Source organism: Nipponia nippon, unplaced genomic scaffold, assembly GCF_047370975.1.
Source record: "Nipponia nippon isolate SJK-2023a ecotype South Korea unplaced genomic scaffold, ASM4737097v1 scaffold_14, whole genome shotgun sequence".
Classification (NCBI taxonomy): domain Eukaryota; kingdom Metazoa; phylum Chordata; class Aves; order Pelecaniformes; family Threskiornithidae; genus Nipponia; species Nipponia nippon.
Window position 1 is genome coordinate 7999784 of NW_028262330.1, and position 25247 is coordinate 8025030.

The window sequence follows — 25247 nt, forward strand, 5'->3', positions numbered from 1 at the left end:
ACCTTGCTTACAGAAGTCTTCTGACAGCAGTTCAGGTAGAGCCCTCGGCACCTTCTCCAGCGCTGCTGCAGCTCGGGGCAGCGCTCAGCACGGAGAAGCCTCAGGGGTGCCCAACTTGCCCACAACAGGTTCAACACTGCTCATCATGGGCATATTTAGGTCAGCTATAGCTCACTTTTTAAGAAGGTGGTGTTTAATTGAAAACAATACCTGCAACAGGGAAGGTCACTGGAAAATTATGGACTTTTCCCTTTATTATTATTTCCACAACAACAAATGCCATGTTTATCTTTCCTATAGTGCAGGTTACACGGTGCCATTTGGCAACCCGTTTGCTATTTTCCCACCTGTCATTCCCTAGTGACTGGGAGATGCAATAACTGTCAAAAGATATTTGCTTTTAGAATCATAGGTTGAAAAACATTACTGTACCACATTTATTGAGCAACTTTCTGGCATTGTATGCTGTAATCACTAACAAAATGAATCAAATAAAATATTACAATAAACAATGTACTATCTTTACAGTGGAGATTTTTAAGCAACAGACAATTAAAGACTTCAGTCAATTATGTGTCCCTAAATATTGAAAAGCTGTCTACAAATACCAGCAGATATTTAAATGTCCAGCATGCTTGCACTGAAAACTGTTCCTCTGTCTGTGTCCCCCCCTCTCCTCCTTCCCACCCCCACTGCAGCAGGGCCGTGGGGAGGGCAATACCATACCAACCCTATATCTCCTTCTACCCATTTTTACTTCAGTTTTTCTTTTCACTTAAGTGTTAGCCATTTCTTTTGTATTTCATCATGTTCACGTGAACAACAGTCCACAATTACACAAAGCAATCCACACAGAAATCAGTATTACTCACAAAACAGACCACAGAGGAATGAGATCCTTCACTTGGGAATAGGCTGACCTTCAGAAAGTCTGGACAGTCAGATGTTCCAAGCCGAAACAGTGAAATTCAGCTTCCCCTTGGATTTTTAAGCAATCTTTACAGAATTGGCAGAAAACAGTAAATTTAGAGGACAAATTTTTCTCCCCTATTGTCCTAAACTTCAAGGTAACAAGATTTGCTAGAAAAATAAAGAGACTCTTAAAAACAAGTTTCAAGACTCATGCTGCAATTAAGTGGCTTTCCCCCCCTTGGATAAAATCTCCTTCATCAAATTTCTGTGGACTTCAATAGGATCAAGATTTGAACTAAGTTAGCTGAAACTGTAACTTTTGAGCTTTAAATGGAGTTTGCCCTCCAAGCTACTTTGACTTTCGGACTTTGTGGCCAGTTTCCACAGCTCTACATTTGGAAGACAAAAATGAAGCAGAAGGGTAAAGAGAGATTTGAAGGTAATACAAGGTATTTTCACATGTCTGTGAAAGACTTTCCAACAGAGATACCTTCCACCCCCTCCTGTCTTTTATTCAACATGTGCTCTTCTGATTAGAGGTACAAATAGGGAAGTAGGTTAAATTTAAAAAAAAAAATTCAATAGCAGTTAATATAGCTTAAAATTAGCAATTTTTTTAAAATAGAAAAAATCCAACAAATTAAAAAAAATAGTATTTCTGTCAGAAATGACAATTCAAGGCTATTAAAGATATTGCCCTACGAAGGATTATTTGTAACTTTAATTTGAGGATGTAAAGAAGTTAACTTTTCTTTTGCTATACTACACATGTAAAAAAAGATCAAAGAAAGAAAAGAATTGAGATTCAAATTCCATTTTTAAGCAAAAATGACAATGTCTTCCTGAGTTAAAATTAATCCTTTAACGATGAATTTCAAAGGTTTAAATACTTTCTGTGACCTTGGCTTTAAATAATTATGCCAAGCGAAGATTTCCTTACATTCAGAAAAGATTCTGAATTGTTGATCACAGCCATTTAATGGCTTCAGGCTGGCTGATTTCCAACATAATCCTCCGAATGCTGTTTAAAATTACAGACCGAGAACCTGATGCAGGTAAATGAAATGTCACTTTCACAAAGGCTGTTCAAACACTCTATGCAAATTGTTAATTTGTGCCACGGTACATTGCTTTGCAATAAAATGTATGATTTATTACATTAACGCATATAAAAGATACTTCAACAACTATCTGCTTACATATACGCAGCACCTACCATAAATATTAAGTAGGGTTTTTTTAGTTTAGCTTTTGAAATAAAACTCACATGTTTTAGCTCATATCATCCCTAATGTGGTGAAATACTTGAATGCAAGACGCTGGTACAAGGGGACGCTCAGCAAGCACGGATGTGCAATCAGTGACCCCGCTGAACAGAATGGGGAGGGAAGCCTTGATGTATCTCAAACATTAATTTCTATTTTCAAGCCTTTCACACAGCACTCGCTCACCCGATGCACACAGGCAAAAGCAGACCAGCCATTGTTAGCAACTAGACCCAATTTCCTTGCAGTTTTACCCTGAACTTTTTCCTCCTTAAGAACTTTCCCTCTTTTTAAGGGAGAAAAAGCTTGGTTAGACAGAACCGCCCTTTCTACTCTATCTATTCCAGCAAAGGAAAAGTGATTAGCCTAGTCCTTGGCTGGCTTTGCCTTTGAAATCATCTGGATTTTTGAAGTCCTGCCAGCTCCCGAGCACCGCACGGTCGTCCCCGTTCCACACTCACCACGGCTGGAAGGTGCTGCCCCAGCACCGCTCTCAGGGAACACAGTTACAGCAGCGACCGCTGCCACTGCGTGTGCAAAGAGAAGTCTTTCATTATAGAACCACAAAACTTTCCATACTCGCGCTGTGACTGCGGCATCCAATGTCAGATCTACAGCATACGTCTGTTTTTTCAACTTGAGTGACCCCTAAACATTTTTCCTCGGTGAAACTTTGCTTATCTGCCTTTTGGGGCGATTGCTCCCCTTTTGCCATGCCACAAGAAGCAGCCCCACACAAACCTCTTACCTTGTCCAGGGCCTTCTCTGTTTCTGCCGCATGTATCTTTTTCAGGTCTAATGTCATTTTTTCAGCCTCCAGTTTCAGCTTGTTCACCGCGGTCTCATGGTCGCGAGCTGCCCTCTGCTTCTCCTCGTCCCACTGATGGCTCAGCTCCAGCAGCTGTTGCTTCCGCTGGGCATTTACCTGAATAAGCTCTTCCCTCAGCTTGTGGATTTGGTTCTCCATATCACAGATCACCTGAAATAAAGAACAAATGAAGTAAAAAAACCCACAAAACACTTGATTTCTCAGACAGGCTGTTAGCTGGGGTAGGAAGGAGACTCAAAGGATTCTCTGTCCCTTTTCTTGGCCTCTTTTATTACTCTTCCCCCTCTCTTCGTATATGCAGACGAATATGGCTCGCCCCTGCCCAAAGCATGGATGGAGCAAGATTTACCTTTTTGGAGGGCGTGCCCCCGTAGTTTGTGGCATATAATCACTACGTATAATGCCCACGCCTTCTTTTTTTTCCTTTAAGAAATGACCTGCTGCCTTCTAATGAGATATCAGTGTATCATCAATCATTTATCAATCACTGCTACAGATTATAGACTGTATTTCATCATAACGTGCTAATGTGCACCAGGAACGTATCAAAGAACGTCCTTCTCCGGGTGAGGGAACTAGAGCATGCCGAGAGAGGATGACAGGGGCCAATGCAGAGAACCCTTAAGACTCTGCAAACAGTATAGAAAAGATACACAACCTTCAAAATGCAAGACACAGACTTCAGAACCCACAACTCTCTTTTATGTGATCACAGATTATCCTTCAGTCCTCGGGAGCAAAATATGTTGTGCGACGCAGCAGTGGCATCAGAAGCGGGGGACTGCGGTGCGGCAGCAGAACAGCGGGGAGCCGGCTCACTGCCTGCCTTCGAGGGGGGAACTTGAAAGGGTAAGGAATGGAAGTTATGTGTGGTACATCTGTGCTACTCCTAAAGTATACAGTATAGACATGGCTACTTTACAGTAGTAGTAGTAGAGTATACATTTATTACTTTAGATTTACACTTGCGTACAACTCTCATTAGTTACTCTTCTAACTGCGGTTCTTCTATAGCTTCTTAAACGAAGTATAGGAGCATTGTATCTGTGACATCAAACCGTTGTCCTTACAGCTAATTGCAATGTATGATGTTGCAAGCACATACGTTTTCATTTGTAAATACAATTCTGAAAATTAGCATTTTTCACTAAGAACCTCGCACAGTATTTCCCCCTTTTCCCTCCCTGCTTCACAAGGAACTGTGCAGTTCCCTGGGATTCTTTCACAGAGGATGCGATAATATTGAGATGAGAAATTGATGTTCTACCAAACAGATGTAGGTGACTCAGCTCAAGCTTATTAAAGGTTTCATAAGAAAATCTGATGAAAATTACCGTATATTTAAAGATCCCATTGCCCTGGAACGCCAGTTACTGCTTCTAGAGCTCTGAACGGATCACTCTCTCCAACTATTATTTTTCTCCTTTAGACATTTTTAATATACTGTCTGTATTCAGCTCAACCATCTATTTGCAGTCTCTGAGAACCACATTACTACAAATCTTTGAAAAAGAAACATTCATTTCTGACCAAAGTTGGGAAATGAATGACTATCAGAAACATTGCCTTGTACATTAATATCCCAAGACAGATTGTTATAAATTCTGTGATCTGAGAGAGAAAAATCGAGGCTTGAAAGTTTGCCTATTTTTTTCAAACTATTTGAACTATATGGTGTAATAAAAGACATGTCATCTCCCCTCAAACCTTCAGTTGTGTCCTTCGACTATCACAAGTGTAACATGTATTAAATAATATTAACCATCTCAGAAATTTATCAGAAGACTGACTTTTGCTTCCATGCTTTCTTAATTACTCATTGGCATTATTCCCTACTATGTCAAAGGCAGAATTTTGTGTGTATGTGTAGGGATGGAATGAGCACATCGTTTGTATACAGAAGTGTAACACAGGCCACATACTTCAACTATATCAGCATTATCTCAAACATATGGTTCACATAGTGTAATCTGCACTAGATCCTTTCCTTCCTTTCCTGATCTTTTCCTCTACATGTTTAATTTTTTCTTAAATCTATATACAGTCTAAATATGTAAAGTACACTTTAGTATATAATTATGCAGACTAAAATGTAAAGTACATTTTAATATATAATTATAATCTACAATATACTTTTATAATTCTTTTGGAAAATAATTTCACCTCCAGATCATAACAAAATGTTAGCCTAACTGGCTTTTACTTAACCAAAGAAATGCTACAGAGCTACAATTTCTATAGGATGATATGGTCTGAGTTCTAAACTGACATACGTAGCATTTGGGTTTTTTAATAGCCGTTCCAATGCAAATCCTGCCCGGAATAGTAACAATTATCTTTTAATCTGTGAGAGCTTGTTTTGAGAGCTTATTCCCCCTCCGCTACCATTTTCCTTCCCCCCCCCCTTCTTTTTTAAAACAAAAAACTTCCTTAAACTCCCCCCCACCGCATGTAAGTGAAACTAAGATATTACATTGCTCAGAAGTTTCCTAAAGAGTTTGATAAAATATTTAGGATAAGGAGCCAAGGCTAACTTCTTCTAATACAGGGAAAATTCATTCATAAATCATATTACAAGCCAAAACAGAGACTGAGTGAATTCCTGACTCAGCTGTTACATCTTTCTGCTTTACTGTGCTCTACATTCAACAGTTCTTATACAAAGCCATTAGAAAATCAAATGGCACAATATAGTGTTTTCTACTGCCCCATGGAAAAAGTAACAGCTCCAAGCCTTCAGATTCAAAGCTGGGGAGCCAAAAGATAGGGGGCTGAATGTTATAGGTAAAGTAACAGTAATTAATATGCAAAGGAGCATTAATGTTGGACCTGATAGATGGCAAAAGCAGATTTGGTTCTATTAGGAAAGAAGAAAGAATCTGAAGACGGGGTGATGGCAGCGAAACTAATATGATTAAATAAGTCCTTTTGGAGCAACTTCACTGCTAGTAAGATGATGTTAAGAGACATCTGATCTCTCCACAGTGACTGGAAAAAGCTTATATTGGGGATCACAGACACAGTTCCTGTCAATTACTTTAAAATAAGTCTAGTTCTCGCAGCCAGATTATTTTTTCCCATAAACAAAGTCACTGGCAGAAGCAGCTTACAACCGAACAACTTGCTGCATAAGACAGCTTTGTGTGACATGGATATCTTCAACCTGCTAAAGGAAATGAATCCCAAACTTTCCATCCCTAAGATTCTGCTATTCCACATGCCAGGTTTAATAAACCATTATTAGACTTAAATGTAGGCAAATTAGTACTACTAGGAAAAAAAAAACCCAAACAAACAAGATGACATAATTCCCAGTTGTGAAAAATCCATGAAATATAAAACTTAAAAGCAACTGTCTTGTCTTAACAATTCGCTGGAAAAACAAAAAATGCAATTACAAAATCTCACTTCTCATGCCTGAGATCTGAAGGCATGATGCTTGCTTGGTTTGTTTGTAAATCCAAATCCTCTTTCTCAGTATTGGTTTCTTAAATACTTTTCCTAGCTGCTCAAATCTATGTTTGTGACCCATGCCTACCAAATTGTTTGCATGGTCCAAACAATAACTTGGGCACAAGAGCTGCTGTGACAAATACATGTCCTAAACACTCCACCAGAGCAAGTTATTCTTCTGCTAAACATAAGGCTTAAACAAAAGAAATAAAGACTTCACAGTATATAACAGGTCCAAAATTTTATTGCTACTTGCTGCCCCTTTTTTGGATCAAAATGTTACAGTCTTTATTTCAGTTGTATGGGTACGAGTAAATGAAATAAGAGATCTGTGAATGCAGAAGTTCATAGCAATTCCACAGGATGGCCATGCCACAGCAGCATGCCCCAGACTAGAAAGCGTTTTGTAAAATGACTATTACTCCGCATAAAGAAAAACAAACAGAAAGAAACCACTAGCTTACAGAGTATCCCAAAGGGAACAAAAATACAAATATGTAAACTGCGTGACAGGGTAGAGATTTCATATGAATTTATATGGCATACTTGTACGTATGTGTATGCACGTATCACAATCCCATAGCTGAAGAAACTGCTAGCTGAGATGGTGATTTCTATTTCTGTTTCAAAGGAATAACTTAGAATTCTAACTAAGAATATCTGTGCTGAAATAGTGTCATAAAATAGTGTCAAATTGCCCACAGCAATTTGCCTGTAGGGAAAAAATAGACTTGAAAGAAAAAAAGAAGGTTGCTCACTTACTTTAGCCCATTTAAAATGCCAATAAATGTTCTGGATGTTATTTGGAAGGAAAACATGTGCTCTTAATTTTAAAAAGTAAATTGCATAAGAAAATATAAAGCTGGCAAAAAGTTTAAATTAAAATCCGTTGCTGATGTCTGAAACTCTGCTACAGTTACATGCAACAGAGATGAGAAATGGTCTGAATGACTACAGCCTAATTAAAAAAAAAATATATATAACCTTTATTTTTCAGGAGCTCCTACTTCAACCCCATGAAGCATTTACTTGGATCAGTTTCTAAGGAAGAGGCTAGAGCATGATTGCATCTTTTATACGCACAGTGATGGAATACATGGACTTCACCGTCTCCCGCTCAATGTATTACACACCAAACCACATCCACCCCATCACCGTATTTAGCTTCAAATAGTGTTGAGGGCATTTTAAACTCGCAAAAACAAGGCAATGCAGAGTTAAGATCAAATCCATTCTTAACATATTCCCTGAGGCTCAGATCTAGAGTCATTTAGGTGTTGCTTCAGCAGTTTTTACAGTAAGTGACTAACATCTCCCAGCAGATGAAGTTGCAATAACCCTTCGTTGTTCTTCATTGCTGAGTGTACTCAGGCTGATGAAAAAAGTATCACTTTTAAAGACCTCTGCATTTCTCAAGGGGATCATGACAACTCCTCAAGCTGAGTTTCAAAAGTTTTCCACACTGGGCTAACTTGGCTTCAGTTGCAGATGACTGCATAGGTCTCAATTTGCTGTGTTTAAATTTGCTTGCATGTAACATTTAAAATAAAAACAACAAAAACCCCAAAAACCTCTGAGCAGTTCCATGGACTTAGCTCAAACATGAACGTTAGGTTACATGATCACAATCATCCTTTCTAGGATAATAACCTAAAATATCAGCCCGTAACTAACAGCCCTGTTTGAACCGCCGATATGCAGCTTCTGCCTCTGTGCGCGCCAATGCTTTCTCACCTGAAGAACACTGAAATGAGCGCCTGCATTGGAACAGCGTGCTCTGTGAAACCATCAGCTGAGCCCTTCTGAAAGGGAGATTGGTTTCTTTGTGTCTTGTTAGGCTGGCGTGATGTGACAGAGATGGATGAGGTACCCATAACATTCGTTATTGGGTGGTGGATTATTTTTGAAAGGAGATCAGCCCAGTCAGGGGAAAGGAAGTGTGTGGTAAAAACAAATCTCACTTCGATGATGAAGAAGAATTAAAAGGAAAATAAGGAACAAAGTAGAAACACCCAGTGATTCAGTGGTGACAATGACTCCCTTTTTACCCACCATCAGTGCAACGTCCCAGAAGAGGTGGGTAAGTATCCCATCCCAGGCATGCAGTCACCGGTGACATATTTAGTGTAAAATACCTTAGAAGGGATTATACCTTGAAAGTGGGAATCTGAACTAATTTAGCTCTCTTATTAATAAACAAAGCTTTATAAAGTGCTGAGAACCAGATAAGACAAGTTTCTCTACCATTACAAAAATAAGCAATGCATCTAACATAAAAGAATGCTAAAAAAGTAAACAAATATTATTTGTTTGCAGCTCTAAGCTTAGAAAAAAATAATAGCTGTAAGAATTTCAAAGATGTGTAATGTTAGTGTGCGTTTAAAACAAAATTGGTTTATATTAATGAGTCTTACTACTGCAGTTTCAGCAAGTCACAACAATCGGTCTTACACTTGATCTCACCCTGGCTTTGGGGAACTGTCCCCATGATTTTTACTCCATAGAGCAACCACGTGCAGTACCCAGGGCAGGCACAGTCCTAATGGCTCTCTGATCTTTTTGCCCACAAAGCATCTTACTGAGTGGGACTCACTGGTCCCAGTATACCTCTGCTTTTCTCCGTGCCAGACGAATTTCAACTGGCCACTTCAACCAGCTGGCAGCTGTATTTGTGGCTCCTTTGTAACGTGACAATGATACAAAGGGTACACAGCAGTGCTGAAAAAAGCCATCTTTTTGTTCAAGCTACAATCTAAATCTGAAGAGATATCAAATCTAAACCGGTACTTCAAAAGAATTTTGAACTAGCAAGAGTCATTAACATGTAGTAACTCAAGTTTTTAATGTCATCTTCTAAATAAAGCTTTGCAATTAACTCAATTATCTCCATTTTAACCAACTATATTGAAAATATTGTCTACACCATAGCAATTTCAATTAAAACATGTTAAGAACTTATTATCCAATTTTTCTTGTGACTGGTAAAATCAGCAATTTGTCAATATTATGAATCCTTAAAAAGATAGATTTGATTTGCAAAGAAAACTACTTCCACAAATGTCACGCACGTTATCACAGGGGTAATGATGTGGCAGAGCACAAATTACAGGGATAAGTAATAAACAGCTATTTAGCTTTCACAGCACAATTTAAACACTGTCAAGTTTAAATGCCTTTTGGGTAAGAACACACAGACCCATAAATATGGTAATTAAGGGAGCAGATAAACGAAAAGGTGTGAAATGAAGTGAAAATGAACAACAGTTCAGTGACCAACAGGTTGGTCTCACCTCCTAAGAGCGCTGATCAAATTTTCCACAAAGCTGTGCAAGCTCTTCCAGAGGAAATCAGGGAAGCGCAGGAGCTCTGCTACCACTACCATAATTACAAGTAGTCCTGATCAGTAGCCTAGTACTTCCGGGAAACACTAAAATATCAGCAAAATTAAAACTTCAATACTCAAAGAGATGCATTTTATTACATGCTTATACAGTATTTTGTGCATACTTCAGTGTCCTCGTTCTTGAGGGAAAAAATTCTGCCCATAATGTCGGTGCTATTGCACAACTTGTTAACTACAAGACATCTTTATCCTATATATGACTACATTGCAGTGATGGGGTGAAGTTATTAATACATTCATTAATCAAACGTCCACAGTTTATAAATCAGCTTGTATAACATCAAGTCTAGGTATTCTCTTGTAGGAAAACTGCTGCACAAACCTAAGCGGTACTCACTAACCTGCACCACATAGGAAGAGTGGCAGTTCTCTAGACTCAAACAGATGAATGTTCAGTGTCAAAAAAACTTATGTAAAAGCAGTGCAGATGGCAACCATGGTACTAACAGTAAAATGTTTGCTGTTCAGCAGTGTAAAATCTGAATCCCCATATTACAGGGCTTACGCAAAGGTGTATCAACTCCATCTCAACACAGTCCCAGCTTCTCTCACCTTTGCAAACGTACCTCTGACATCCCTCTTGAAAATAGCCACCAGGGCTTGTAAAGTGAGGTGTTGAGCTGCTAACTTACATATTTATTCTATTAATTTTAACAGCATTAAGCTGCTTTTAAATGTCAAACCTCCTTTGTAAGATTCTTTACTTGGACTGTTTCAGCACTGTGTATGCTCTGAAAAACACCTCTAACATTTATGAATCTGATAAAAGTATATTCCTACCAACCTTGCTTATTTTGTATCTACTATGGTGTTAGGGGTGGGGGCAGGTTTAACACCACCCTACCTGTACAGTGCTGCTGGAGGCTAAACATCACTCTCTTCTTCATATTCAAACCATGGACAACTTCATTTTTCCCCTGCACTTACACAGTCCCCAAAAAAGTCCAGCACCCTTTACACGTTATCTCTTAGTAACGCATTTGCTGTATCTTGTCTACTCTTGTTCTACAGCTTAAGCATTTTCCTGAAACGCGATGGAAGTATTGACTCACGAAGAACAACAAAGAGAAGTTACCTTCTGCTGAGCTCCATTTCAATAAAATTAATGAAAAAAAGAGCCTACCCACGTCATTCCTATAGAGAAACATGCTTAGGCAACACTTCCATAGGTAATCTAAACCCCAAACTGTGCACTAACTTTGCGACATATTTCTGAAGGCTGGAAAGAAACATGCAGGACATGGGTATCAAAGTGCCAGTAGGAAAAGTTATGCTGAAAGTATCAGCATCATTCTGGTTTCTAAATCTATGACTACGTGTGAGAAAGGGGTAGCAAATTCTCAAGATCTGCTGTGACACGGTATTAAGCAAAACACAAATTTTTATCTTTTTTTCCAAAAGAAGTGCACTGAAATAGATCTGGAGTTTTAAAGAAGCCAGTTAGCTGCTTAAATCCCAGTTAATGTAAATGGCATTTAAGCTACAAACTACTGGGCTTTTAAAAAAAAAAAAGGGGGGGGGGGAGGAGCACGGAGAGAAAGAAAATCAGACATCCATTTGAACAGCTCCACAAAGAGCTTAAAATTAATGGAGCTTATTTTGATTTCTTAATTTACATAAGTACATTTGATTCTAATTTAGTTAACACCAGCTAGAAAGCAGAACTTCATACAGGTTGGTTATTGTCACTGCCTTCCTAATAAAATGATTTTTAGTCAAATGTTAGAACCTCAAGCCTACACGTGTAACTAAAGAATACAGTGCACTGGTGAATGAAAGGATTACTAAGTTGAAATTGAGATGAATGTAAATAAATTTTCCATTTAACGGTTCTAAGATCTGGAAAAGACTTGGCCCTCTTGCCTGGAAGACAGATCCAGAACAGTTTCTTATTACCTGATTTACTGTATTTGTTTTGAAATAGATCAGTGAGTCAAAAATTAAAACATCCAGCCTTCGTTCTCCTCTCTTTTTATCTGATGAAAGAAATGTATTTGTATTTTGCTTTGTACAAACAAAATGATTTGAATAAGACGACTAAGAGACCTACCTGGAAAGGACTAGTTGGAGGACTCATTGCCTTGTGTCTTTCTACTAAGAAATTTAATGGAGACACTCAACTGGGCACCTAATAATCCACGTAACTGCATTAGTGTAACTTAAATATGACGGAGATGGGAAAAAAAATCAGCCATAAATTCCTGCTTAGCAGTGATCCGCTAAAATGACTTATGAGAGCAGATTATAGATAAGATACAGAGTGGCTAATAAATAAATAAACATCTGTATCTAATACCAGGTTTGCTGCATCATACAAACCATAACAACCTATCCCTAAACAACGATTGATGAAAATTACACCAAACACGTGTTTAGTCTTCCCTGTTTTCCTTTGTGAAAAAATACAGGGCTTTATTTTCTGTATTTCAGAATGTGAAAGGAAAATATTCCTTTCAGATGAACGTTAAAGATACATTCAGTTCTGAAATAGCATTACAGAAAACCTTATTCAAAAAGTGAAGAAAAACTACTGATATTTAAGGAAAGATAAGACTTTCCTGCAACGGAATACAGAAATGGAGGCTAAAGATCTCTGCAGCATGACTGGGAAGTACTACCTGTCAATCTGATAGAGTATTTCTGTGTCCAGCATCCCCTAAATCAAAGCTTTTAAAAAATATTTGCATTTAAATTTTCCATGCATTATATTTAAAAGCATTAGCAGTTCCTGAACAACATGTAATTCTGATTTAAATGCAGACATGATGTATTACAGATTTAATGATTACTACATTCATCTCTATGAGGCAGCAAAATTAAACATATTATAATTCCTAATTTGTCCCCAGAAGAGGTACAGGCTGTATTGTCTATGGGAAACGTCTTTGCCCTGTCAACTAATGAAAAAACTTCACTGTAAGTAAAAAAACCAAAACAATGCCACCCCCCAAAAAAACCCACCCAGAAAAGCATCACACACTTCTCTTTTGGTTGCATGTGTTTAAATTACTACTCGAAACACATACATCTTTTGAGTATTCCAGAAATTTTACCCCACGCATCCCGTAAGGGTTTTATGGTGACTGTAACGGAAACGGTGTCGGCTGCAAAACTTGACAGGACAAACAGAAGACAAGATGCAGATACAAAGCCTAAGTAATAAGCTCTTCATGCACAACAGATCTCCCATCTTCAACTTCTGATGTTAATACTTGTAAAAATGCAAACTTTGGACACTAACTCCCATTCCGGTCATCTGCCATGACTATCTCCTCAACAGGCAGTCGAGGGACTTGAGGAAGACCTGACATTCATGCTACTGTCCAAGCTCTGCCCTGACTGCCAATCAAGGTGAAAAAGATAAATTTTTCAAAACTCCAGCATAATTTCAGGAAGCCAACTAAGGAACCTAACGCTGTCATTCTCTGGGCTGATGACTAAAGATGACTTAAATGCAGTAGCCTGTGTGTACTATTCTGCTCTACTAAAGAACCTAATACACCAGGAAACTCTCTCATTACTGATGTCATGCTGCTATATTGAAGATGACAGTCTTTAACCAAGCATGAAGTCCTCATTCTCGGTCTTATGAATGGCAATATGTGTGGGCAGAAATACTGAAATCCAGCAGCTTCAGAAATGAAAATTGTGAGACTTACAGGTTTAGACTTTAAAGAAATAATCAGATTCTAACTTTCAAAAAAACCCCTTATTTCCACAAGGCAGTAACAACAGCTGCAGTATTTCTGTTAATCAATGAGTTGTGGTAAATTCTTATCTGTACGTTAGCTGCTTACGCAAATAAGACGCAGAATTACACACACGTGCAGCTTTTGACTTTCTCCTTTTTGAAATCAGCTCTTAATTGGAAGAAGCATATTCTAGTTGACTAGTGTCAATCCTTATATCAAACAGCTAAATTTGTCACCTCCCTCAAAGGACAAAAGTCCTAGAGAAGGAAGTCTTCACTGCAACCTAGATGTTAGGTTGGAGTCAAAGGCATCAGCTGATGGTACCTATTGTGTATTTTGTACACACACATACAGCTGACACCATTTCTAGTCTCCCTCTCTGCACCTTCATCCTCAGATGACACCAAGTTGGGTGGAAGTGTTGATCTGCTGGAGGGTAGGAAGGCCCTACAGAGGGACGTGGACAGGCTGGACCGTTGGGCCGGGGCCAACTGTATGAGATTCAACAAGGCTCAGTGCCGGGTCCTGCACTTGGGTCACAACAACCCCATGCAACGCTACAGGCTGGGGGAGGAGTGGCTGGAGAGCTGCCCAGCGGAAAAGGACCTGGGGGTGTTGGTTGACAGCCGCCTGAACATGAGCCAGCAGTGTGCTCAGGTGGCCAAGAGGACCAATGGCATCCTGGCTTGTATCAGGAATAGTGTGGCCAGCAGGACCAGGGAGGCGATAGTGCCCCTGTACTCGGCACTGGTGAGGCTGCACCTTGAGCACCGTGTTCAGTGTTGGGCCCCTCACTCCAAGAAGGACATCGAGGTGCTGGAGCGTGTCCAAAGAAGGGCAACGAAGTTGGTGAAGGGTCTGAAGCACAAGTCTTGTGAGGAGCGGCTGGGGGAGCTGGGGTTGTTTAGTCTGGAGAAGAGGAGGCTGAGAGGAGACCTTATTGCTCTCTACAACTACCTGAAAGGAGGCTGTAGCGAGGTGGGGGTCGGTCTCTTCTCCCTAGTAACAAGCGATAGGATGAGAGGAAACGGCCTCAAGCTGCACCAGGGCAGGTTTAGGTTGGATATTAGGAAAAACTTCTTCACTGAAAGGGTAGTCAGGCATTGGAACAGGCTGCCCAGGGAAGTGGCTGAGTCTCCATCCCTGGAGGTATTTAAAAGATGGGTAGACGTGGTGCTTGAGGACACGGTTTAGTGGTGGGCTTGGCAGTGATAGGTTAATGGTTGGACTCGATGATCTTAAGGGTCTTTTCCAACCTTAACGATTCTATGATTCTAAGTGCTGGTTGCACTATTCCCATCATCTCAATAGTGGCTACTCTGAGTTCAGAGACCTTTTGGAAGCATCATGCTCCACAGCTACCAGTTCAGAAAGACAAGATCAATCACAGGATGATCTGTACAAAATAAATGAAAACTGTCTGCATAACATTTCTTTTCTTGGAATCGAGAGTATTTTTGGCTCAGTATCTTCCTCTGGCACCTTTACATTGATCTCTATCCTTTTCATCCTTCTCAGTTTGTCCTTGAATTCAGTTGATGCCACTTCGTTTTCTGAATGACAAATAGGCCACTGCATCCTAGGGCAGGAATTTCTTCAGATTTATGCATGCAACTGTTTTGAATCTACTGTACTTTGAAGAATATTAATATATAGTTTAAATGTAAAATCTACATACATACTAAACATGCAAATTCTATGAAATACCAGTAAAATAAAATAACCCATTAAATATATCCATTTATACAGGTCCATGTTTACATTTACTAACGCCACCCCCCGCCCTCCCCAGAAAAAAAACAAACCAAAAAAACCACCGAAAAACCCCAAACAAACCAAACCAACCTCAACATTGCATTAAGAGATCAGGAACAATGTATTACTCCTAAACTGAATACTCTGGCAGGGAACAACGGTTGTGGGAAGGGCCTGAAGGAGAAACCATTGACTGGAGGCAGAGCACCAAAGGGAGCAGTCTGCTTTCTGTACCACAGGGAAGCACAGTGTTTTAAGAGGACATAATTTGCAGACTTTTGAAATCTACTGCTTTTACTTTCCGGAAAGCACCACTGTTTTGAAGGACACAATCTTATGTAAAAGTAAGAGATCATGACTATGTACCACATTTTGACTAACATGAAGCACGAAGATCAGGGAACTATTAGAGAGATTATTTCTTGAATACCGTGAGGCGGTATTTTTGACGAATGGCATCTGATGCATTTGTTGAGACAGAGCTTTCAGTTTTCTCCATATGCATGCCTAATTACCACATTAATGAAGGCTATTGCTATAAAGGAATAGCAAGGCTGTCTCTGCTAAACCTCCTTGAAACTCACGCACAGAAAAGCAAACATTGCTTTCCATGTAAATGACTACATTAGAAGCCATTACTGATTAATGCCCGTATTTTCTCTCAGCCTCTGATGCAAAAGATGCCAAAGAAATGTTATCACAAGGGTTTATTTGCACAGCTTTAGAAATGATAGTAATCTACTAAGTATCCGACACAATACTCAGGTAGAGCAGGTAAGAATTAATTGGCACCTTCCCCCCCGCCCCGAATTTGAGATGCTGAAACTGTTTTTCCCTTTATTGAACCAGCTCGGCCTAGACTAGCTTGTCCCGCAGTGACATGTATATTGAATACAAATCAGACAGCATAGCTTTAAATCTGTGTTGCAGCTCTCATTTCCAATTCGAGAACTGTACTATAATCATAAGCTTCTGGTGGATGAAAGGAAATCAGCTCTCTGAATATTAGCTAATGCCACATTTGCAAGTCCTGAAGAGATCTGTGCTGTTTAAAAAAAAAATAGATCATTTCTCATGAACCTATATATATGAATCGCTTTGTACTGCTCGACTGATAGAAGCGATGCCTGTGCTGGGATTAAACCCTTTTCATCATAAAACCTCATCTGGTTCGGAGTCCAAGTCCATCAAACCTTTTCCCTTTAAAGTCCCGCCTTTGATTCTACATCAATTTATTCAAACCGCAGCTGGGTGGCTGAAAACGAAAGGACAGCATCATTTAAACCAACCATGTTCCTAACTTGAAAGAAGGGCTATAATTAAAAAAATGGGCATAAAAGAATGGAAATGGGATAATATTTTTTAATGGTAGTTCAAAGGCCGACAGATGTCAGAGCCTTTGAAGATGTCAGTACACTAAGCAAGAAGTTGCCATTAAATAGTTTGCCTGAGAGGTGAAGCAGCTTTTTAATGACTGAAAAAGCCCTTGCAGACACATCCTTGTGTTTTTAATTTGTCAGAGTTTCTGCAGTATTTTCTGATTAATGACACATGATTATAACTGCATAGCATACATATTTTTATACTTTGCTAAATGAATACTTTATTCCACATTCCTTCAGTGCCAGATAAGAACAGGAAAGCTTTACTACAGATTCCAAAACTATTCAGATTGCTCAAATATTTATGGTAATTTGAGGGGACTGGCCAGATACAGAGCTACTATGTGTTGCTACCTTTTGTTCTTTAATGGTGCTATTACTACCGCCATCACAATATGCATGCATTAAGTGAGCATGTGACCCCGTAATGTATTGTACTCTTCTCGTGCGCTAAACAATCGGAGCTTTCATAATTCACTGACGAACAAAGTCATCAAATCAAAATAACATTTCGAAAAATTCCTCAGTTGATTTTAAACAATACAAACAATGGCTGCCAATGTATTGTAAGTGGAAAATAACTTTTCTCAGAAAAAAAAAGTATTGCTAGGAAACATCATGTTCAGAAGAAAAACACCAGTATTTATAAATGCAGATAAAGTCCCCATCTTGGGCCGAGAAGATGCTCCTGCAATATCCTTCATCTCTCCGTTAACATATGCAAATTTTTTCTATTTTCACCATGAATGAAAAATGTAGTAGCCCAAAACACAGGCACAATTTATTTTGCTGCAGGAGTAAGCTCTCAGATCACCACAATAGTTTTTTGTGAAAGCATGCCTGCCAAGCTGAGCAGAGAGAGCGCAGGGAAGCGCCCCAGCCCTGGGGAGGGACAGGAAAAGCCAGAACAGCATGCCTCGCGTTGTGTCACACCTTAGAGAAGTCATTCATATGAAAACACAGTCATTACAAGGGAATTTGATTAACGTACTGTTCTTTCTGCTCTTCCAACCTAGATTCAGCTTGTTAATTGGATCATAAATAGAAATATGACGGACTCAGCTAAAACTTAATGTACAGAGAGATTGGAGGTACCTTAGCGGAGCTTTGTGAAATCAGTTTCTGGTCTCCCCAGAACATTTAGATGATTTCCCAAGTATGAATATTTGGCTTATTGCAATGCATATCCATCAGGAACCTCTTTGTAATAACCATGCCACCTACCACCACCATCATGAACCTCCTCGAGGGGAGAAAGATAACTGCTGGATACTCACTGCTACTCTGAAATCGCCTGCATCTACAACTGGAGATGAAGAAAGCTGTTAGCAACGAATGTTCTGCCGTGTGTTCAAAACACTACATAGTTATCCAACTGCAAAAGCAAGCACTGGAAGTTTTGAAAAGGAAAAGTCTATGGCTGCAGAGAGAAGAAATGTAATTCTGAAATTTAATTCTCCCAAAGGTATTTATTGAATGAAAACAGAGTCCTGCTAGGAAAAAATATGACTACGTCAGGACTCAACTCTAAAGAACATGTAGAAGGGGACTGCTTTCAGTACAAACAATTGTAAATCCAATTTCCAACTAACCTGCAGCCTTCTTTCTCATGTTATTCTAAAGTCATCTTCAAAGACAGTTTTATTTAAAAAGCAAAACAAAACCTAATCTCCTGTGCATCACTAGAATACTTGACTTTATCATGAACCTCATCAAGATTTGAAACCTCAGTTTACAAACATTACATTACACACTTTTGCCACCTTTCCTAGAAAACAAACCAGGTGAGCAAGCAGCCAGGAAGCTGCTCAGCAGGATGGGGTGGAAGCGGCCAGAGGGAACACCCGCTACAGCCAGCCTGGCGACCAGAGGAGGGAGACGAAGATCTCACTCCCTCTTGCAGCCACATCTCAGGAGCTTGGCAGGTCCTGGTTGCGTGGGGCTCTCAGCAGGAGCAGTACGAGACAGGGGCATGCTCTGGATGTAAGAAGGCAAGGGAAGCTCTACTCATCTACTTCTCTCCAAAGGCCGTTGATGTTGTCATTGTACACAGGCGTGGTACTTTTCTGTTCATATTCAATTATTACTTCAGCATTATGGTAAAAATAGGAAAAGAAAATGACAAAATTTAAGCAGTTATAATTTAGCTGAAATAAAACTTCAGAGAACAAAGAAAAGGCACTTCTCTAAGCTGTGGGACTTTCTACTGAATTTCAAATTAATTTTACAAACTAAAGGAATGTTACCCACAAAAGATGTATCAGAGTTATGAATAAATATTACAAGATTCTTCTAAAATGGGAAATGTCAGACACCCTGAAAACAATGTTTTGCTACAGAAACCCAGATAAGCAAGCAAAGCTGAGCCATTCATATTCTATCCATTAGAGGGCAATAATACATACACACACACTCATACATACATACATACATACAAACACACCCTCTCTCACACCCCCCCAGCTGACTTTAGCAGGAAAACCAGTATTTTCTCCCTAATATTACCAATGGTATATTGACAGCTTGCGTCCTGTTCCATTCTCTCCCCCTCCACTCCCCAACAACAGCATCCAACAGATCAAAAGTTACAATAACAAATTATTCTTTAAATTTGCTTTCCTACAAGGAAATCAATACAATACATAGTTTTAGAAGGCTTAGTTAGTTGTTATCAAATGTAGCTTGGATAGATTGAACAACTAGCATTTATATAAGCACATAAATCATTATAAAAGTTCCCAAACTTTGAACAGACAAAAGTGTTGTTCATGCATTCATCTCCCACCTACAGTCAAACCCTTCTCCTTTTCTATTCAGTCACATAAGAAACCTTTGGCAACAGCAGCAGCCACAGACGTGGCAAGTATCCCATGTACTTTAGGTGTCTCTTAATGCTACAGACAAATCATGGAAAGGCATTTTTACTCTGTCATTAGTAGAGCCACTTGAGGGAAGCAGGTCACGTGCTGTGTCTTCTGCTTTCTTGCTCCAACCATGTCAACCTGCTGATAAACTTCATTGTTTATCACGGGTCCTCAACCTTCTGCTTGCTGCCCCCACTTCTAATATCCTGTAAGCACACTTATGTTATGAGCTCACTGGGCCAGGAATTGTCTGTTACATATTTTCACTAACACAACGTAGACTCAGACTCCTGAGAGGATTCCAGCAATACAAATAATTACCAGCAGCCCCTAAACTACTGCTTGTCAACATCTTATTAGTTACAGGATTGTTGCAGTTTACAGTAACGCACAGGCAGCTGTATCAGTCACACGATGCACATAATGACCAGTAATTCCTATGAGCATCCAGACCACATTGACTTGTGTTTTGTGGTTTGTTTGCGTTTTTTTAAATACATTATTTTGCAATGATCAATCTGTATTTCATTAGAAACAGTAATTCAGGTGATGATTTCAACTAACAGCTAGTTGTTTCCATGGACTGTTGAATAAATATTAATTTCATATTACACTAGAGGTTTAATTGAAGATCTGAACTCAACTTCACAAGGTCCAAGATGAAGACGTAGAATAACACACTGGTCGTATGCACTATCCCAGACAGCCGGCGTGCGCCCCCCAAAAGCGGCAGGCACCTTGAACTCGCAAATCCCTAATGATACCACCTACGGCAGGAGAACAGGCAGCTAGTTTCAAATATTCCAGCGTACTCTGTGTTTGCAGTGCCTGCCTCTCCAAAATCACTTCCTCGCTATTTCTCTTTTCTAAATTCGTTTTACAGATGCCAATACAGCAGAAAGCACAGACTACAAAAGAATTCAAGCTGTCAGAGACAACTTTAGAAGAATTGTATCACCCGTGCGAAAGACTGAGTTCATTCTTCATGGGATTTTCAGATCTGTTTCAAGTAAAACCAATGTGTCAGGTTTTTTGTAGTCTTTTTTTTTTTTTTTAAAAACTACATCAGTGTTGTTTTTATGAACTATGAAGAACAACTTTAAAACCTGAAAATGGAATATTCACAATCAGGCCAATATTTTAGGGGCCAAAAATAAAGTTTTCTTATTTGCAATATTTCAGGAGAACTTTCATACATAGGAATACAAATTACTAGAAGATATGTAATTGCAGTTTGAAATATATTGTTTTCTCCATTAAACAGAAATCTACAGCATCCTTGACATCGATTTCTGTCATTTTGTCATGATAAACACGCAGGTATTAAGTACCTTCCACATCATGCACCCAGGCATGATTCCAATTAGTGCCGAATGGAAGACAAAATGTCAGCCTAATAAGCTTCAATTTGCGAAGTCTTTGAACATTTGATGATATCATCACTTTGCCAATCATTTCTTGTACTCTGGCTTTTTTTTTCCACATCGCCTTTCCTGTCAAAAGAAAGTCTTTCAAATCTACAGAAACAGAAGACATGAACAATGTCAGTCATTGGTCTGACTGAGCTAAAAGATCCAAAAGTGACTCCCCAATACATCAACAGAGAGCTATGATGTGCACAATATTCCCTCAAAGCTAATTTGCTGCCAACATGTAGAGTAATTGGGGGAAAAAAGTCTACTTTAAAGTCATACTGTGAAAAATATTTTTTCGCATGAAATCAACACTAAAGACCTTAAATCACTGTCAGAGTCTGTGCCACTCTTTCAAAATCAAGAAACAGTATTTGTTAAAGTAGAGATGACAATCGTTTCTTCAAAGGTGACTGGACCAAAGAACATCTCTGCTGTCTGACTTTATATTGAACATACTATATTTTAAAATATGTATTTTCTTTCTAATTTGTTTCTAAGGGAAAAAAAAAAAAAAAGGTAGGTTTCCAAGAAGGAAAAAAGACAACTTGCAAAAAGGGCATATACAGTTCTGTCAGTTTGAACATACATGCCTAACACATGTCCAAAGCCTAGAGCTGAGGACACATGAAGCTTTCTCTATCTGGAATTTCCCTAAATGCAGAACCTAAAATCCCTGCTCTTCTCTGGGTTTGAAGGAAAACAGAAACAAAAAATGGCAGCAGAAAAGACAAGGAGATAATGAATCAGGATGGGACATGTGGAGCAATACAAAAGACCACGTGGGCCCTCCAAGGCTCTGCCAGGGCAGCTGGTCCTGCCTGAGGACCAAACGCAGGGTCCCAGTTCAGAAAAGGAGGCAGGCAATGGTCTCTTCTGAGCTGACTCCCCAGAGGAGATGGATCGCAGCGGGGCTGACCAGAGCACATGACCAGTGACCGACAGGCTCCACCACCCAGGTCCAACACGATTCCTTGCACCGCGCCAAGTTGTCTCTTTTCTTTGGTTTGCACATCCCGTGGAGCCCGGTCAGGAGACCTTCGCTGGCATGTATTTGTTACTCACTGCTCAGAACTGTCAGGACACAAAACTGAGCCTACACCAAACGTGGCATGGCATGGTGTGCCAAGAGTCAGTGCTTTGGTAGAAAAAGAGATCAAGCAGCGTGGAAGGGGTGGATCAGAAACTGCCTCCGGGAGCTGAAATGAGGGGAGGGAGTTGGGAGCACACACTGAGCACGGCACTGGTGCTGAAAGAGTGCAGAGCACTTGGCTACCCCTCCAGCTGATGGGTTAGCAAATTCCTAACATCTGAGGCAGAAACGGAGACTTCGAAGAGTTGCTACGAACGCCGGGGTTAGGCCAGTGGGCAAACAGCTGCGGCGATGTTTAACAGCAAAGTACTCAGCCTGGTGTCTGTGCCAGTAACATCATCTTCAGATCCGCAGACAACCCATCACGGGGTTTGGGGTTTTTTCCCCTCATAGATCCTGTCTATGAAATAGAGGAAAACCAGAGAAGTCTTCCATTTTTCTTCCCAACTAAAGCAATATACGGAGGAATAAGCAGAGCAGTAGTAGGGTGCCCAGGACAGTGCAGTATGCCATAAGCATCTCAGCTGCAATTTGTTACTGGTTTTCCACTTGAAGGTTTCTCTATAATACTTTAATGTGGGAGCGTGCAGAGCTTTATGGATGGTCTCATATTTCTTAACTGACATATCTTCAGCCAAAGTATGTCAGCTACAGGAGAGGGCAAGGCTTTTCACTGGCTTTGTGATTTCTTCTTCCCCCATCATAAACCACATAAAAGAAAAATACAAATAATCAGCTCTCCAAAATTGCTATTTATTACCTCATCATGAAACCATCTACTGGACCCTGCAGTGGTATTGAGTAATATCATTACTTAAACCATAAAGAGGTTGTATTTATTACTCAAAATTGGGAAAATTAGCATCCATATGGATCCTATTGTTTTAAGACCAGTAATACTGCCAAAACAAGTGGTGTTAACATTCCAAACTACAGACTGTCATAATTTCTCTTCTAGTGTTTCATTCTTTCATTTGGTATTTATAATACCTTTGAATTGAGGAACTGAATGGATCATAAAATCTCTCCTATCAGATAAATCATTTAACAGCTAGACTACTGTTCAAAACTTGATTTATGGTGGCAGTGAGTGAATGGAATTAACATCTGCTGACCTAAGGAGGAGACTAAATTGATTTTGGATAATCTTTCTCTAGAAGCAGGGACAAGAGAAAAAGCACAGTCTGAAAAAATTAATTACTTAATTTGCAAGACATAGCACCTTAGTAGGCAGTCATAGACAGGACACCCTAACCTCCATCCCTGGAAAAATTATGGAGTAAAACTCCAGGAAATTAATTTCCAGGCACGTGAGGGATATAAGGGTCACTGGGAACAGCCAACCTGGATATACCAAGGGCAAATCATGCTTGACCAAACTGACTGTCTTCTACAATGAAATGACTGACTGTGTGGAAAGGGGAGAACTGTCAATGTCTTTTATCTTGACTTTAGCAAGGCTTTCGATACAGACTTTTATATCATCTGTATAGTCAAACTGAAGAGACACAGACTGGATGCGGGGACTACGATGTGAGTGGAGAACTCACTGCACCACTGGGTTTTAAGAGTAGGTTTCAACAGGCAACAAGCTATAAGTGGCATTTCTCAAAGGTCAAATGGGGCTGACGCAGCTTCACATCTCCATCAATGACCTGGATGATAGGACACAGTGAACCCTGTGTGATACTGTGGATGGCATCTCTTGGGGGGAAGCGGTCAGTATGTTGGAGAGCAGGGTTGCCATTCACAGGGACCTCAAACTCGGCAAGCTGGAGGAATGGGCCGCTAGGACCTTCAGGAACTTCGACAAACTAGGTTTGTTCAGCCTGGAGAACAGAAGACTAAAGAGGAATCCAATCGCTGTCTTCAATTGAGCGTAAAGAGGAATTGTAGAGAAGACAGAGGCAGATTCTTGAAGGTGGCAGTGAAAGGACAAGAAGCTACAGATCCAAATTGTAACAAGAGACATTCCAACTGGATATAAAGGAAAAGAAATTTCACAATAGATTAGTAAAGCACTGGAGTAAGTTGCTCAGGGAGGTTGTGAAATCACCGCCGTTGCAGATTTTCAAAACTCAGCTGGAGTTGGCCCTAAGCCACATGATGTAATTTTGAAGTTAGACCTGCTTTGAGCAGGAGGTTGGACGTGATGACCTCCAGAGGTCCTTCCAAACCAAAATATTCTATGATGCTGTGAAAGACTTCAATATGACTCCTGATCTCCCATTAGAGCATGTCCCTTCAGCCATTCAGTGGAATGTTTGAAGTAGATATTGCTGCTGTTTTCCAAATGGCCGTACTTGTTCTATGGATTAGGAGAAGTCAAATTCCTTCTATTCAACAACTCTCTCAAGTACATTATAAGATCACTCTAAAAAAGCAGTTTCCAAAAGAACTAAAAAAACATTAACAAAGAATGTTGTGAGTAAGCACCTCCTTCTCTGTACAGCAGATATTTGCCAAACAGCAAGTTTAGTAGTAGTATTTGGAACAATCTAATATGACAGAAACCACATGCAAAAGAGAAGATTTTGACTCTTACACTTGGAAGGAATACCAATAAGCAACTTTAGAGTCTGGCTTTGCCATACTCTGAACTTCAAAGAGAAAGTGTGTGCCGCTTTTATTTCCAAATCAAGACCTTATATTGTAAGATGACCATTTCTGCAGAATAGTAACAGTATTTTTGCCTCTCTGCTTAGAAATTACGTTACACCATTTCAAATGCTACAGTTACTATCACCTGTTTTGTGTTTACTAATGTACTCGATCATTTATTGCTTCAGTATTCTTTTATATACCTTCAATTTTAAAAATAATTTCACACTATGTATAGCTTATTGTCTATTAGTGTTCATCATTCATTGTAACCATCACACGCAAAGCCTATATGCAAAGCCACGCCTAGTGTATGTGTTAAAAACTGGCATAAAGATCCTTTACCCTGCAGATGAGCAAGACTGATCTCATTTTTTCTCAGAAAAATTATTCTGTATTTATTAACGTCTGTGCAGGAAATAGTCACTTTTTCCTAAACAAGGAGTACTGGTATAAAATAAAATTCCTGCCATATGATACACACCCTGCCCCTACACAAGTGAAGTGACATACTCCACCTTTTCAGCTGCCGATATTTAAAATTAAAAGAAAAATTAATAGAAAACGTTGATTACAGTGTAATAAC

At 39.6% G+C, this 25247-nt stretch overlaps 1 protein-coding gene across 7 annotated transcripts in view; it reads right to left on the reverse strand.

The window, feature by feature from the left end:
• CEP112 (centrosomal protein 112) overlaps positions 1–25247 on the reverse strand; it is a 175533-nt gene that overhangs the window by 60584 nt on the left and 89702 nt on the right. For all 7 annotated transcript variants that reach the window (XR_015703216.1, XR_015703217.1, XM_087750765.1 and 4 more), the window contains one exon: positions 2926–3156. Coding sequence is in view for 5 of the 7 variants with exons in the window: in XM_087750765.1 (XP_087606891.1) it covers positions 2926–3156 (231 nt within the window). In the remaining 2 variants the exon portion in view is untranslated. The remainder of the gene's footprint in view (positions 1–2925; positions 3157–25247) is intronic.